The sequence below is a fragment of the Haliotis cracherodii genome, unplaced genomic scaffold (genome assembly GCF_022045235.1).
Source record: "Haliotis cracherodii isolate W230 unplaced genomic scaffold, xgHalCrac1.p SCAF_6, whole genome shotgun sequence".
NCBI classification, from domain to species: domain Eukaryota; kingdom Metazoa; phylum Mollusca; class Gastropoda; order Lepetellida; family Haliotidae; genus Haliotis; species Haliotis cracherodii.
This window is the reverse complement of record NW_027266319.1, coordinates 31848222-31867032: the sequence shown is the minus strand read 5'-3', so window position 1 is coordinate 31867032 and position 18811 is coordinate 31848222. Positions and strand designations below refer to the sequence as shown.

At 38.5% G+C, this 18811-nt stretch overlaps 1 protein-coding gene across 3 annotated transcripts in view; it reads left to right on the top strand.

The window, feature by feature from the left end:
• Positions 1–18606, top strand: part of LOC139444618 (uncharacterized) — an 86138-nt gene extending 67532 nt beyond the window's left edge. For 2 of the 3 annotated variants that reach the window (XM_071225528.1, XM_071225526.1), the window contains exon 2: positions 17014–18606. In XM_071225528.1, the coding sequence (XP_071081629.1) occupies positions 17149–18585 (1437 nt within the window). In that variant the 5' untranslated portion in view covers positions 17014–17148 and the 3' untranslated portion in view covers positions 18586–18606. Of the gene's footprint in view, positions 1–5747; positions 5800–17013 lie in introns of those variants that run through there. The other variant, XM_071225529.1, reaches the window with a different exon arrangement.
• The last annotated feature ends 205 nt before the right edge of the window (positions 18607–18811 follow it).

The window sequence follows — 18811 nt, the reverse complement described above, 5'->3', positions numbered from 1 at the left end:
AGTAATCACTAAACTCCAAACAGGACACACCAACCTAAATAACCACCTAAAAAAAAATAAAAAACACACTACAGGTAACTGCCCAAACTGCAAACAACCAGAAACCCCAGAACACGCTCTCATCCACTGCACACACTACCTAACACATCGAACCGCATTACAAACCACCCTCAATCTAAAGAAGGCTCTCACTCTAGAAGCAATACTAAACCCACAAAATAAACTAGAAAACTTCAAGGCCTTAGGCGTATTCTTAATAAAAACGGAACTAATAAAAAGCATCTAAAAACACAACAACCTACCAAATCAAAATCAAATAAACAAACAAACATCCACCATACCCAGCTCCCTTAGTTCTCCTCCCCAACCCCATTGGCATCTATTCCAAATCTCAAAATTCCCAAATTCTATATAAGCAACCCCTAAACCCCCCTCTTGGGTTGCACAGACCACTTTCGCCCCTTTCGGAAACACATTAAATTGCCTGGCCCGGCCCGTGTGCGAAATACGCATCAGTCGGAAAGCGCACGTTAAATTTCCAAAGTAAGTAAGTAAGTAAGTAAGTGATATTACTTCAAAGACTGTTGGCAGTGATGTTCTATTGTGTGGAGTGACTCCAGAGGGATTGTCTCATACAGACCCGGAAACAAATATATACAGTACAGCCCATGCAAGAATATAATTTTTGGCAAGTCTAGATTACAGCAATGAAAATGAAGAGTCTCTGGGCTCCTTTTTATTATAATGTTATAACTATAATTTAACATCTGTTTTTATCTGCAAAATGTGTTGAGAGACTAGATTTAGATAGAGGAGATAGCGGTGAGTGATATATCGGTAGGGGGCCACAGAGATCAACGTGAAACCGTTATTTGTTTTGTACTTACGATTTGACCTATTTTGACAAGCTTATGGTAGTGTTGTTATTCCACTTAACGGACATTGCTTCATCTCTGTTCGACTACAGTGCATTTCGCGTGGAGTGGCGATCGCCGACAATAAAGCTGTTTGGGGGCAACTTTGCCTATTCTATGAAAAACGAAATCCTTACATTAATTGTGGACTAGTTCAAAGTATTTTGCATGTTATTATTACTTTACTCTGTTGACAAACCTGAGAGTTGCTTTGAAACATGTTGTTGTTTACATATTTCCTCTCCACACCCAGTAGATGACAGTTGAGTTGAAACAAAAAATTGTGAAATGAAATTTTAAGATTTTGTGACCTAACTAGAATAACTGCACCTTAACAGAATACTACTATACACATATGGAAAACGGAAGGTTATGTAGCCTAATGACCGCTACATCAGACTCAAAGAACATCTACTATTCCTTTTTTAAAGATTCACTATGTTTTTGAAAGTATTTTCAGACATTTCTAAATCTTTATTTTATTTTAGAACAGTGTCTAACATTTTTCAGTGTCCGTGATGATAGAGCATTTTAAGAATTTTACTATGATAAATACTTTTAAGTTTTAAAAATGTATTTCATGTTCACATTATGAGGTTATTTATATATTGTGAGAAGTGTCAAATATTTATTACCATCTTTGTATAAAGTATATATAGATATACAATAAACCACACCTAAAAAGAACGAGAAGAATAATTTTTTTATCAATGTGTCACACTTTGCGTTTACAGTTTATAAAATCATGATAGTAACATAGGTAAAAGTCATAATTGAGATACAATATTAAATAAATTACATAAAAAAATATTCTTATTAATTGTTAAATGTCCTTTGTAGGGAGAGGGGTTTAAACAGGTTTTAACTGTTCATCAATCCCATTCCTTTTTTTGGGAAATAAATATTGTTTAAATGACATGAAAATATTCCTTGTTTGTTGACAATGGCATTGCTTTGATAAGTTCTTTACGGTAGTGGGTGTTTTGCTGTTGCGTGCCCTGAGCCATAAGGATGTTTCGATAACACTGCAGGCATTAGGAGAAGTTACCCCGAACAGCAACCACGCTCGACATGTTTGTTTTGCAATTCATCACCTGGCATTCAACATCAAAGGGCGTTAATTAGTTTCATGCATATGTAACGGTACTTAGTTTGTCAGTCATTGTCTCATTTGGCCTTGAGGTGAGGTTTCAGGTGATCCAATCAATTAACATGCAATAGAAAGGCGACCCAGAGTCAGCGCTACACACTGTGACACAGTCAACATGTATGGGTAAACTGTGTCAATGGAAGCAAGTAAGATTGGTAAATGGCTATACAAAATTCAACCCAAAATCCACTGAAAGACACACTCACACTCAATTAAAAGGAAAGTTGAAGCTGCCATCTCACGTCTCGGTCACAAAAAGCCCTATGACAAGGTATGTCCTTCTTGAATCCATTGCTCACTTGCTACCGGAATGTCACACCATGTCCGAGCGCGGGCTCGGTTAATACAAGAATTGCAGTTATCTACTATTGGTCGTGGAATTCCTAAGGCCAAGAGGTGCTCTATCGAAGGCTAACACTTTCGGAAACATGGTTATCTACTAGAACGTATATAAGACCCGTGAAGATACGGGGTAGAATTGGTCTTCAGCAACCTATGCTTGCCGTAAAAGGCGACTATGCTTGTCGTAAAAGGCGACTAACGGGATCGGATGGTCAGGCTCGCTGACTTGGTTGATGCATGTCATCCATCCCAATTGCGTGGATCGATGCTCATGATGCCAATCACTGGATTGTCTGGTCCAGGCTCGATTATTTACACACCGCCGTCTTATATCTGGAATATTGCTGAGTGCGGCGTTAAACAACAAACAAACTAGAATGTATATAGACAGAGCAGCCTAAGACTTTTTACAAATGAAATCTTATCAGTAAGATAATAGAAATCTTATCAATAGGAAACAGATTTTTTCAATTCTAGAACCCCCTACGTATATACTCCAATGACACACATGAGCCCCAAAGAGGGAACATCAATTTGCAGAGGCATCAGGAGACATATTTAACCCTTAAAACAACGCCAACATCAACATTTAGGAGTGCGGTGTTTACAGGGTGAATGTGCTTGTAAATCATCACATCAAAGGTCAACAGATGCACCCAAGAAGTTGTAAAATCAAGAACACCCTGCTTTTGACACTGCACGTGAAAACATTGGTGGAAAATAGCGATAACCCACACACACTTGTTCAGGAGAAAAGGGAATTTGGAATGTTGTGGTTACGTGAAAACAATGACTGCATTTGAAATGGTTATAAATTAGATATACAGAAGTATATTTTATCTTACAAGAACGATTCAGAAAAAAGTGATAAAAATCATGTCCCTGAGATAATTATGACTACCAACCGTTGCGATATACAGTGGGCTATCACCGTCTACCCAAACTGGATTGTCATTACTGAAACTCGAACAAGGAATGACAAATGTCAATAAAAAATACTTTTAGAACTGCTAACTAACAGCCTCAAGGTTCTTAAAATCAAAGCTTACAAGAGAATAACAAGGAAACTCTATCATTTAAGTCATTTGATAGGAGGTAACCTGATATTTGCACATGTGTAGAGAACTTCGAGAGGTCTCGCATTACACGTTCATCGCTAAAATAGCGACATGTAGATTTGAGTGTAATGTTCACCTGGTTTATAGGACGCATCTTTACTATTAAAACACGTTCGAACTTTGAATGTAGATAAAGTTGGATGATAATTAATACTATTTACAAGCCGCCTTTTTATACATTTAAAAAAAGTATAAGTTAAGTGGGGTTGTTTAGCATATATAAAATTGATACAAGCTCTGCTGTACTGTCCAATGAATTAGAACTAGTTTTTTCTTGATGTTAAAAGGTTTGTGAAGAAGATCTGAATAGAAGATTCAGTAATGTAAGAAGTCGGCTTCATCTTGTGTCACAATGTATTACTTCAATTCAGTTCAGAACTTGGACATGATGTAGGGGCCCGGGACTTTCTGCAGCTGTCTTGCTCAATCAAGCTCCTCACAGCGATAGCCCGTTCGCGGAGCTCTCTATACTATCGCTGCCACCAGTCAAAACTCCCCACTGTGATAGGTGGCCACAACCATGCTTGGAGTTGAACTCGCAACCGAATGACCGTTATGTTTACAAACAAGTGACGACTGTCGTGACGTGACGCCGAATATACTTATCGCTGCTAAATTACTTTCTTTGTTTGTCAATTTGAATTTATGTTTCTTTAAAACTATCGTGTTATTGATATAGTAAGAATGTAAGGGAGAAGTTAGTTGGTTTTCTGTTAGTCTGCAATCTCGAATTCATCTGGAAAACATGGTCAGTCGTAAACCTTTTCAAAATAAAATATCATGGCATTCCCAAAGACATAAACAAAAGTATAAACGTTACTACATTTGGGGTTAGAGGGCAAATTTTAAGATTCTTGTAATGGCCGCGCCCACACTGGTGGCAGCGTTGTTACCGAAAGCGTAACGAAGGTGTCACGTGCTGGAAAGGAGCTTGTTGCTCATTTGCTAAGGGGAGGTTACTGCGCATGAACTTCGACACCACTCAACGGTGGCCCAGATATCTGACAGATTGTACACGTCCATTCAAAACTGGTTCACTGTTACACCGCCTGTATGTTCGTAGCTTGTTGCCGTTATCTTTGTTATGACCATCCCATGAATCGCGAATCCACTTTTTACAGATAATTATATTTTTTAAAACGTCTATGTTAGCAAACATTTTCCTCGTTTCGTTTCGTTGAGTGAGTGAGTTAGGGTGAAGTTAGGGTGAAGCTGGAGAAATCACAGAGGCTGTAAAAAGGTATCAAGGTTGATGAAGTTCACCGACATTCACCCGCAGACAAGGACAGCAAATGATGAACACAACAGAAAATGATGGTGATCATGGATGACAAAGGTATATATATTAAGAAGGCAAGGAGGTATGAGCGAGTGAGTATGGTTTTACGCCGCTTTTAGCATTATTCCAGCAATCTCACGGCGGTGGACACTAGAAATGGGCTTCACACATTGTACCCATGTCGGAATCGAACCCGGGTCTTCGGCGTGACAAGCGAACGCTTTAACCACTAGGCTACCCGACCGCCCCTAAGGAGGTATGAAGAAGATGGTACTTATATGGCTAATTAACTCATTCAGATTTAGCACCATTACCCGGCTATTCAGGTTTACCACTTTGGTGAAAAAAAACCGAACACGGGTATGGTGCTGACAAACCTAAAAACATACTATCTGGGCGAACAGGGATTCGAACCCACGATCATTGGTTTCTGGCGTGACTAAGGGACACAACCTTCTTTGAATAGCTGTACTGGAAACCAACCCTTGTGTGTATGAGGATCGTCTGCTAAATGTCTAACACGAGCTAAACGAGCATCCATGTTAAAACATGTGACAAATTCCCGCCGAATTATTTAGCAGCTAGTAGCCACCTCGTACAGCTCGTATCGAGATCGTTGTGCTCGTATGCAACTCCCATTAAACTCCTTTTAGACTTCTATGGGGCACTCATAGAACACACTCGTAGCTTACTCGTATGGTACTCGTATATATGTAGTCTCTTCCCGAGACCTAACTGAGTTAGGCTCGGGAGAGATCGGCAACCACCTCGGCAAAGTATGAGAGCTACTTTATCAAGTGGCTTATTGCAAATACCATTACATGACCACGAGAGTAGTCTGACCTCAAAGCTGGGACATTGTGCAGTATTGTTGCAATAAGTTTGAGATAACAACATGCTTAAAAGCGGATGTGAGTTTCCTCCTCTCACTATGTCAGTATTGTTTGGAAGGCGGGACTGATAGCGAGACCCAGACGCTCGTCCAGTACGTCCAGCGTGAGTATTACATAATACATGAAGACGCAAACAAAGTAATAAGTCAGTTCCTCGTTTGAAGTTTTAAAATAATATGAATCCATTTTAATTTCATTTGCGGAGTTCGCTTAGAGAAAGAAACACTTTGATGTGAACAAGGATGCTTGGAACGTGTGTATAGGTGGGATGGGTCCGGGGTAAAGCGGAAAGGGTGTGGCGTGAGGGAGGGGGTGGGGATCTTGCATGGAGGAATGCATATGGCGATGTGGATTTGCCAGGTGATACACTGTAGATATCGCTGCAATGAAATTGCATCACAATGCTTTCAGGACATTATGACGTCAATGTTACCACGACGTCACTATAAGAAATCACTAATGGCTCTGCTACTGAAGCTGTTAGCAGCACTTTATACACTTAAGACACTGCTTATTACTGTCTACAAACTGAAAATTTGGAAGAATGATGTTGGATGATAAATAAAATCTCACCCTAGTGTCTTTTGATATCAAATATATCAACACACACACACTCTCTCTCTCTCTCTCTCTCTCTCTCTCTCTCTCTCTCTCTCTCTCTCTCTCTCTCGTACATATTAAAGGGGCACTGGTCTAAAGCAATTCCCCGGGACTGGTTGTTGCCTTTGTTATTGTTTTTTCCCAGTGAGTACCCGGATGAAGAGCAGAAATCTAGACTAGTTCGCGACCTCTGCTGCGCCATTCGTAAGCGCATTAGTAATTTTTATGGTTAGTAATAAGGGCGTATGGTCACATTGATCAACAAAATGAAATACAGTTTTCGAGATAATAAGAAATGTAGGTATCTCTGTGGGTAGCATCGGTAATGATGACGAGGTTTTGGTATGTCACTTGCTTGGTAATTTTGCGGTTTTCGTTTACACTATTTTGACTTGCAACACAAAGTAAATATTTCACCTGAGCATTGCTTTTTTATATATATTTTTACTGTCAAAATGTGTAACATTTTCAAATTTATTAAACCCCTAAATATTCAGTTATTTTACAAAGTGACTGAAAAACATTTCCATCTGTATTATTATGATAACGAATTCCAAACATTTTGATGTTTAATGTCATCACCAAGAGACTGAAAATGTTACGTTGAAAAGTACATTTCTATGTTGTTTGGCTTCTCATCCTACATAATAATCTGTTGTGATGTTTTTAGGCCCGTCGGATCGTCTTAATCAATTTTAGTCAATCTGGACAGATTTTTCAGTCAAAATGCCTGAAATATTTACACATTGTATAAATTGCCTGAGAGAATCACATTTTACAAATTGACGGTAATATATACACGCTTACAAAGGAAAAGACTTGTGAAAACAACGTCTATCGCGCATTGAAGAATTTCCCAAACAAGATGTAGAGGAACAAGAACGAATCGGTTCAATGCTACAGCAAATGAAGGAAAACAAAATGCAAATACCATAATTACAACCTACCAAATTTATGTGTATAAATTTTAGGCAGCTTCCTTGTTCGAGGAATGTATCCGTGAATATCCACACAAAGGAACAATATCCTACTCGTCTGCAGCTGTACAAAGAAACTTATTCGATGTCACGTGTTTCTGTAACAATCAAATATTTTAAAAGATATATATCGTTTTGGGATAATTATAACCCGTGTTCGTTTCTCAACTGATCACTTAGATTGTTTCAGGTGTTTCACATAGGTGTCAAGTCTCAAGGGTCGCCACGTGACAACTATTTTCATAACCTCCACGGTTCCTTAAAAAACCATTGAGTGATAGATAACAATGACCAATCAATCAACATATGATCAGTTAACCCTTTGAACAAAGTATGTTGTTTTAACATCGGCACTTCACGCCATGTATTCCCTTTGTTTTAGTAAACCTAGACATGTAAACACTCACTTTTGACATATCCACTGTGCAAGATAACAGTGATTAATCAATCAACGTATTTTCTGTTAATCCTTTGATGACTAGGAACGATCCGTTGATTTACAAAAAAAGTAAATCAACCGATCATTCACCTCTTGCTGGGCTGCCACGTGCATATTACATAACACACATTTCACCTCACTTCAAACCTGTATTTAGATTGAATAATTACCCCAGACACAATAAATGCCAAATGGGAATATATCATGTTGGTCATGGAACTCTTTCTAACACGTCACAATCAACTTACAACAGTATAGGGTTCGCCGTACTCGTAACATACCTATCTGAAGTATTTGTTTCCGTAATGAAAAACTGTGTCACGCGGTCTCGTTATAACGCGATACTCAACTGTTACGGAAGTGGCCAGTTTCAATCGGCGCCTTCAAGGAAATATTCAATACTAGCGCATGTCTGGCTGCGCGCATCAGTATTAGAACCAGTTACATCCAAATTCCCGTTATGCGGCTCTCATACCGTACGTTATGCAAACGAATTCAATTGAACAAATTGTTCATTTAAACATGTTCATAATATATTGTGTTCATTAAGGATTCTTAGTAATACGAGATGAATATGCAACACTTTCAGAAGCCCAATATATGTGTATAAATGATGTTGCTCCACCCGGAAAGTATGTCCTTCACAATATATTCCACATACATCGCATGTAGGTCTAAGTTAAATCGAGGAATTACGGAACTTGAAAGGTTGAAGAAAACGTTGTTACATTTTGTTTAAATACTTCTAAAACTATTGATACACGCCATGGTGGGCGCCTTACACATGTATGGATGACAAAATCTCCTTTGGCTGTTAGGGACGCGGCTCACTACGCTCTAGCGATAGTCAAATGTCGTTTAATACTGTTATACATATGGGTTCGACCCAGCAATTATATTATGCAAATTGTAAATCCTTTTCACGCTGACTCGAAAAGTTAGTGGATTCATCCCTAAAGTCTCTTTCGAGTGTCCCCCGCCGTGATATTGTTGGAATATTCTAACAGCGGCGTAAAGCCACACTCACTCCATGCTAATATTCTCATTAACTTCTTTATGGATAAATCCCGTACATATAATCCTGATATTCACCTCCCACCATTTAAATTAGATAAAGTTGATTATCTATTAGTAAATGAAATTTTGAGGGATGATGAAGTTAGGGATATACTACTGTCCATTTGATGGTTTGATAGTTAAATAGAAAATTAATTCAATATCAAAAGGTAGTCGTAAATGGCTAAAGTTCATATCTAAAAGCAGTCTTGGCAGGTGTAAAATAGGGCTCGGTCTTGGGACCGTTATTGTTTATTATCTATATCAATGACATTGTTGAAGACTTTTTGCTGATGACACATCTTTGTATGTGATTGTATACGTAGAAGATCCGGATATAGCTGCTTGTAATCTCAATAATGCTAGATGGCAAGTTAAATTTAGTCCCGATAAATCTGAATCTATTCAATTTACCCGTAAAATAAACCCCATAAGCAAACCTAATTTATATATAAATGGCACAGAAATCAAAGATATGTCCTACTATTACATTACAAAGTAATTGTTCATGGAAAATGCACACAAATGATATTGCAAGAAGATGTTGTGCTATGGTTAATTCTAAGAAGTTATCCAACCTTAGGATATATGTAGAAATAATTTATCTTATCAATTTTTGATTATTGATGTCATTTTTTGAATAACTGTACTAACGAACAAGCTAATTTATTGAGAGAAAAAAACAAAAAAACTTAGATACTCTTGGATCATATGTGGCGCTGTCCCGGATGCGAGTCATCAGAAAATTTACAATGAAACAAATTGTAAGTCATCAAAAGACATGAGAAACAATTCAAAATGAGTAAAGTTTACAAAATGAATAATCATCTCTCATCCGAATGTCTATGTAGGCTTATTCCTAATACAGTTTCGGAAAGCATAAACTATGACTTACGGAATAAAGTTAATCTTCAAACAGCGAAGTGTAAAACAAAAGCTTATGCAGATTCATTCATACCGGCTACAACACAACTTTGGAAAATGTTACCGAAAAAACTTAACTGGGGCCTAGACCTTTACACAATTTAAGAACTTGCTACATGGACGGGGAGATAATGGTATACATTGGGATTTAAATTATAGAAACAGGTAATGTCAAATTATTTACAGTCGCCTCTGGCTTGGTTGCAGTGGTCATAACGCAGAGACCCGTGAAGATCCGGGGTAGAATAGGTCTTCAGCAACCCATGCTTGCCGTAAAAAGCGAATATGCTTGTCGTAAGTGGCGACTAACGGGATCGGGTGGTCAGGCTCGCTGACTTGGTTGATACATGTCATCGATCCCAATTGGATCGATGCTCATGATGTTAATCACTGGATTGTCTGGTCCAGACGCGATTATTTACACATCGCCGTCACACAGTTGGAATATTGCTGGGTGCGGCGTTAAACAACAAACCAAACCAAAATCATAACGCAGATCAGTATCATAAACATATTTTGGATAATAATGACTTTTTCTGTGGATATCATACCGAAGACGCTTTACATTTTTGTGTGTGTACAAATTAGTATATTCTACGAAATGAAATGCACTTTTGCAAACATTGGTCAATGGTTACTCATTACAAACAGTGCTAAACGGAGATCAAATCCAAATATTAAATTCTATTCAAAACTTCATATTAAAAAATGGCAGATTTTCAATTAAGAAAATGAATCGATTAATAAAAACTACAAATATATCTATTATATATATATATATCTATTATATATATATATATATATATATATATATATATATATATATATATATATATATATATATATATACACACACACATCTAGCTTGGCATGTAGAATTCATTTGTTATATTCAGCCGTCACTGATGTATCAATAATATCATGTATCATGTGTGATGGAGCTGTATTAACATAACCGATTCGATTGTTTTCCAATCCATTTTCATATTTTTGTGAAAATAATTATGTTTAATCAGAAAATCATACACAAATACGTTACAGAAGACGTAAATGAGCCATTCCACGCGGAATTATGCGAGACTATTTGTTAGTGGCACATACTTAAGGATGCAAAGACATACGAAAAACATTAAGTAAGAGTTATCCCAAATATGACATCTGTTACATCTGACCATCTTCTGAATGGCATTGTGTGTTCATAACTTTCGGCCATGGGAGCCGTGCCACTTTACACTCGTCAGAGACTTGATCTAGACTACCAGTTGTCGGACTCTCACTTTTGTGGAAGCCTCGGTGGCTGAGTAGGTTAGATCGCTGAATTTGTGAGCTGGCGATAAGGTTTCTTACTCTGGTTCGAATCTCGGACGGAACTCAACCCCCAAAAGTACCAGAGTCTGTTCTTTTATGAGAAAGTATTATCCCAAATATAACATGTTACACTTGACTAACTGACATTGAGTGTTCATAACATATATTTTAGTACATTCAATCAGGTTTGGTCGGTTCGAAGACACACATCAGGGCTAGATAAAATAAACTGTACTTTCTCCATGGCAGTAAAAGTACGGAAGTTATCTAAAAGTTCATTGCAATTGTAAAATAGACAATCTCTTTTACGTGTATGTAAGGTACAGTGGCGTATGTTATGGCATTCACCCTCAGTAAAACCCTTACAGATGAAAAACGTTCTTTAGCAGTGAAGAATAACATTTTATATCTTTCAGTTTTAACACCATCTAAAACAAGATAATCCCCCCCCCCCCCCCCGAGGGACGAGACATATATCAAGAGTAACATATTGTTCCACACCAAAAAGGCAAACTGTTGACTTATTGCCTCCTATACCCGTACCACTGTTGCTCAGTTGTGATCTGAAACAAAAGCCTAACTGTAATACCAGGTCTGTGTACAAAACAGAAGAAGAAGAAGAAGATATTATATTTATTTATGTGTCACATGTTGTTTGTGTACACATTAGACATAATAACTACGTGCAAACATTTTTGAAACAATTGCGGCAAGAGGTTTTATATACGTGTTACAATTCATTAAGAACACTGTCTGGTCCACAGAAGAGATTGAAATAAATATAGGATCACATTTTAACCATAAATCATATCTTAAGTCAGATTAAAACATATCCCATCTTCTACTGCGTTATTCTTACATAATTTACAAATTCTATCCTGTAAAGGCGTAATACACACACCCACAGTTAGGGCATATGTACCTTTCCATATGGAGATTGTATTCTCACTGATATATCGTGGTGTCAAATTCTATGATATCCGTTAATTCTAATACAATGCGTTACTTCATCGCTAAGCCGTGGTATTTAGTAATGCACAGACTGTCACACTTTATAGAAGGCAGCTCCCTCTCAGTGATCGGCTCCGGGCTAGTGAATGCAATCCGACTGAGATCAATCGGCGCTGTTCTGTAGGTGGTTGACAAGTTGAGGACTTCGAGAAAGGCAGGTGCACACGTGTGTGTAGGTTAGATTGTTCACTGCACAGGATCATTTTGCGACCTATTTGACATAAAACATATCAGCGACTAAGTTTGGTTTAACACCACTTTGAGCAGCAGACATATTAACACCCCCCCGGTACCCTTGGTTATTTTCCACCTTTTGATGTCTTATTAATTTGTTGTTAATTTGTTGTCCTTACATGTACATATATATATGTCCACGTTAGTCCATCATCTTCTTTATATCAGTTTCATACATAGTACTTTCGCTGTCTTATTATTTTATTATATATTACATGTACACCGAGTGAACATTTACCTCATTTTGGTGTATATATATATATATATATATATATATATATATATATATATATATATATATATATATATATATATATATATATATGCTCTCTGCCTCATGGCATTCATTCACCTGATGAAGGAATAAGCATGTACTCCGAAACGTTGTGTTCCTCATAATAAAGAAGTTGACATCCATTTACTCTCTTCCTTATGTGTATCACTTCTAAATGCCTTTCAAAGACCTAATAATAATTATGCAAAACCAAAACATGCAGCGTATGAATTTTTGAACATGTAATCACTCACACCGGTTGAATGTGAACGTTAGAAAGTTTTTGAGAATGCCAAAAAGCAACCACTCTTTCTACTATGGCCATTATCACAATGCTATCTTCCTACCACGGCCAGGGTAGCCTGACGTTACGTCACAGGGGTGCAATAGTCCCAGTAATGTCCCATTGTGGCCCTCTAATCAAGCGGAGATATCTGCAGATATGTGCTGTGTGGAGTGGAGTGAGATTAAGTGGGTTTCCACGCCTCTTGTAGTGATAGTCCGCCATTACGTGACACGAGAATGGGCTCACACACTTTACTCATGGGGGGGGGGGGGGGGGGGGGGGGGGGGATCTATATATCCATGTTTTTCAGTCGTTTCAATGTTTGCATTTAACCCGCCGTTCTACACATTTTACCGTTTTTTACTGTTTCTACCATGCGTGGAGTTCCGCCGTTTTACCAAGTTTCAGTATGAATGTTTAATTCTCCATGTTTCGCAATTCTAAAATTAATGTAGGATCCATGGACACCAGCGGTCCAAAACAAGTAAAGGATTTGACAATCAAAGTCCAAACAGTAAAAGTAATTAATTAATCATGTAATTAATCTTCACGCTGTGTATAATTGTCCAATAGTAACTATTACCTTCCGTTCGCCAATCATTTGAAATAACAGGTCCATCCCTCGAGAATGCATTTAAAAACAAAATAAATCGAAACACATCCTTGACATGTACACCTGAATTAAATTGGCAAGTTGAAAAGACAACAAGCGACTGCCCGTACTGATGATGTAATTCTATATCCGCACCCTGAAAAACGTGGGGTGGGGTGGGGTGGGGCTGTACATACTTGTACAGACATGGACACTAACGCGCTGGAAAAGGTTTCAATTTCCGGTCGTCAATTATTGAGGAGATGGATGAAAGTGTTTTGAATCCTTCACGAAGGCCAGAGAAGAAACACAATTTATCATAGCCGGGAGAAATTAAATTGTGGACTGTGCGAAAAGAAGAGAGCTGTGGGAAATGTTACTCAACACATGCTCTACCGTTCTTTGTATTCTTCTGTAGATACCAGGTGCGTCCGTTCTTGTAACAACCAGATGGTGCTGGTTGCACTCGTCGGCAAACTGTCGGTTCGATTTGTCAGTTTAATATTTAATAACATTTATTAATTATTGTCAGGTGGTTGGGAGGGTGAGTGAGTGAGTGAGTTTGGTTTTACGCCGCTCTTAGCAATATTCCAGCAATGTCACGGCGGGGGGGCACCAGAAATGGGCTTCACACATTGTACCCATGTCGGGAATCGAACCCGGGTCTTCGGTTTGACGAGTGAACGCTTTAACCACTAGGCTACCCGACCGCCCCCAAACTTGCCCCGGAATAATGATTGATAATAATAATAATAATAATAATAATAATAATAATAATAATAATAATAATAATGCTACAGACTACGGATACATTAAAATTTGTTTGCCACCAAAAAAACCCCGTTGAAAGTTTATAAAATTTAACCAATATCCAGATTCCATACAAAATCCCAGCCGGTCGAACCTACACAGGTAACGTGGCCTCTCAGTGGGGTCCTTAATTATCGATGAGTGACAACTTTGTCCTTGAATATTCTCTCACACATTGATCCCTTTTGCTTTACAAATCAATGTTAGCAGTGAAACAAAGGCTCCTGGAATGGCCAGCTTTGATTGATCGGAGAACACAGATGGCAGAATGTCGATACACCTGTTTACTTTAGCTCTGCTTGTAACAGAAGAGAGCGACACTCGATAGGATGTTTTTGTTTTCAAAATAAATAAAATAATGCATGTAATGACATATAATTGTTAAATTCTTAGATAACTCTTTGTATAACAGTATTTAGAGTGGCCCCTCGGCCAAAACTGGCCTTGCTCGGTCCGTGTTAACTGTTTGCCCCCATGTCTACGTGTACGCCATATGTGACAATCAATTCATTCATTCAGGAACACCGAGCTGCAAGTGTATTATTCACCATTTATTTTTTAATATGGGAAAACACATTGCCCAGGTTATTGGGTTCCAACCCAAATGGCACTGATGAACACAGTTTAAAGGTGTTTTGCAGGAAATTGCATTAAACTAATAATCAATATGGCTCCCAAAGCACGTGATCTTTAGTAAGATCTACACTGGGACGTTGCATTTTCGAAGTTTAATTTTTCTGGACGAATTGTTCTGTGGAGAACGAAATTTTATCGACATTTTCCACCTGGAAACATGCACATCTTAATCCAAATGACAAATAAACACGTACTTCTCAGTATTTCCTCGAACAATCGTAAGGAATACATAGAGATGTATAAATATGTCAACATAATTATTATGTAGTCCATTTTCATTACACATTTTTCATTTCGCTTTCCAAATACTGCTTTTTGAAAACACCAAGGGGAACCACTCTCGCATCGTTGTTATTTCACAAGGGCTCGATGCGAAACTTGACTATTTCTTTCAGGCAACAATACGCAAGACACTTCAGGAAATGTACGTCTGGTCAATACGCTGATCTTTAAAAATCTGTTTTGATACATTTATACTCATAGTGGTCATTGAAAAGGTGTAATCTTCGGATAAAACGCATGGAGCTTCCGTAGGCTAACGCGAGGTCCAGATTCATTATTCAAGACATGTCACATGGTAAATCTATATTCTGTTTAACAAATGTCTATTGTCCATCTGTTCAAGCAAATACAATAACCACATGTGAAATAAGCATTTGCTAGACAGAATTTTGATAATGTTTAAATCTTAGACAAATATTGGGGAGTCCAGCCAGGACACCAGCTTTTCACGGCCTCGTCTGCGAGTTCGTTGGTATAGAATATTTGTTACATGATACTGTGGTTAACAATATCACTTTTTAATAATAAGATAAGATATATATATATATATATATATATATATATATATATATATATATATATATATATATATATATTGTACATGCATATTCGTTCCCGGCAAGGTAAGAAACCTCTCACTAGAATACCAAATTACTGTACGGGAAATTGGTCTGTAGACTTTTCATACAAGTTATTCAAACTCACCTGAAGATTGTTCTAGACTCTATATTAAGATTTTAGTGGTGAAATGCTGTGTTTATTTGAAAATATAAAATCTTATGTTTAACTGCCGAGATCCAGATATTTGCGTAAAGTACACAAAATAGATCACAGTTACCCTATTAATGTTGAGTTGCTTGCATACAAATACGCATGAAACATTTAGAAAACCATAGTAACTGCACTGTGCATACTTACTCAAGTTAGCATTTCAGTTGTCTTTACAAATCTGATTTACTGATCGACTACAGGCATGATATGCACATCCCCTCTGCTGCATTCAGTAGAGAAAATGCAAAACGTGCTGCATCTCGCTTATTGGAAGTTGGACGTATTGGTATAAAACTATATTGAATACCCCGTGAAAGCAATGCCCAACGTGAACGATAACATCTGAGTAAATACTCAATGGCTCAAAATGATATCTCGATATTTGAATTTTTATCGAGTGATATGACACCAGAGATATCACCCTCACACCAGGGTTATCGCCCTCCTTGGTGATATCACACATGTCTTAGATGAGTCCTTATAATGATAACATAGAAACCCCCTTAAAAAAGACAAATTTCTACTAGTCCTTATGATACCTTAACTATAGGGCAGTTTGGTCAGGACCAGTGCACATTTCTAAGGCTGGGTCTTAGACTATATGGACCTTGAACAGTGGGCCGAATTCATAAACAGAAATAAGTTTATGGAACCTAACATCTACGCTTTTACCTGTGAAAGAATATCAACAATGTAAATAATTCAATCCAACTTATCTTTACGATCAAATTTTTTTGTACATACATGTAATGTATTGTGTTAACATTATTATCATAATTGCACTTTCCCACACTATTGGATTGAGAATAGTTTTACGTCGTGTTTAGCAATATTCCAGCAATATCACCGCGGGAGACACCAGAAATGGGCTTCACGCAGTGTACCCACGTGGGGAATAGAACCCGGGTCTTCGGCGTGACGAGCAAACGCTTTAACCACTAGGCTACCCCACCGTCCCTACACTATTGTGGGAAATGAAGAACATTCATTACAATTGATTATTTTCACTTTGAAAGGTCACCCTCTATATATTCTGTCCGTAGATCCACACCTTCAACTTGTGACTGGTATGTCTTCTTTATCACTACATCATCTTGACACTCTCTTTTCTCTTTAGACAGATGGCCGGACGCTGAATCCTGGAGTCGGCCGTATGTCGTCCGGCGGAGAGAAGAGACCTTTGGTCTGACAATATGAATCTGCAACTACTCTAATCACCACATCTTCTTCCACAACATCATCGTCACTAACCATGGCCAGTTTCCCCCGAGTCCCATATCGGAAACTGTTCAAGTTCATTGTCTTGTTTTACGTGCTACTGTTGGGGGCATTGCTATTTGCATGGAAGTCGTATGGGACAGTGCCGCTGCAGGATTTTCTGTCTGACGGGCACACTGTCGGCAAGGTTGGCAACGTTGTCACGCAAGTCAGGGTGGCGCTGCAATCGGGAATAATAAAGATGGCGCAAGCGGAAGGTCAGAGAGGATGTGATCTTAAACATAAAGTATCGTTCATGAATCAGACAATGATTATAAATCAGGACCCGGTTTGCGGCTGGTTGAAAGCTGCTAAGGTAGAGAGCCAGGGTCAGTTTGTTAATTATGGCAATCAGTTTGCCCGATTGCATAATGTTATCATTGACCCTTCGTTGGGCGTTGGCAGAAAAGGTGGAGAAGCCATCTCCTCTGTGCTTAACCAACGAGAAGAGGAGGAGTATCTGAACCTGAAGAAAGGATATTTCAGTTTAAACTGCGACACGACACCAGGTGTAGGATTCGGTGGCAAAGACCACCTTCTGAAATGGAACAATGTCGTCAGCTGTGAAAAAGATAGGGCAGAGACAAAGCGAGTGAAAGGAATGACTTTAGCCGTGATGAGATATGAATATGTCAATCTGTATCACACAATGACGGATTATTATAACGCCTTCTTGATGATGTTGGTGTTTGATCAGCACCCGGATAATATCACAGTGCTCTGGGTAGATGCCCACCCTCAAGGCGGCCTTGACGAAACGTGGAATGTGCTGTTTGGGGAGACTAAGAGGGTGGGGCTTCTAGAGGCACCCACGCAGTTTGATGATATGGTGTGGAGTGTTATGGGTTACAACAGCCCCCTGAATTCTCATTACAGGCCATTTGTGCCGTACCTGGAACTGTTTCGAGAATTCTTCCTTTCTCGACACAATGTCAAGACTAGTAAGCAGTTAAACTGCGATAAACTCAACGTCATGTTTATTTGGAGAAGGGATTATGTTGCCCATCCGCGAAATCCAAAAGGTTTAGTCAAAAGGAAAATTAAAAACGAAGATGAGATCATTGCCAACTTGCATAACATCCTCCCAGGCCACAACGTCACGGGTGTGCAACTTGATATACTCCCCATGAAACAACAACTGGAGCTTATTGCAAATACTGATATTCTACTAGGTATGCACGGTGCTGGCATGTCACACACGCTCTTCCTTCCCAAACATGCCGGTGTTCTGGAGTTTTACCCGATATACTGGACCCAGGCCAATCGGCATTTCCGGGCAATGGCGTCATGGCGAGGGCTTCCGTATCAAACATGGCAGAACTATGATGGCCAGAATGAGAAGGAGAACTACTTCACTTATATTCCCCCTAAAACTGTTAATCAAATGTTGTTGGAGGTCAAGGGAAAAATCTGTTCCCCCAGTAGCAGGTGATTTTAGTTGTTTATTAAATTGTTCGGGTATTACAATAAATTTATTTTCTATATTTGCGGTATTGTCTTTGGTTGTGACAGATATGCATGGATTGTGACATTGTGGGACCATTACAATAAGACTATATTTAGTGTTTTACATTGGAATAAAAACCGACAGCTCCACTGACTCCCACCCTCACATACCTCCTTCCTAATTCAAACAATTCCTTCACACATCCAGAGCC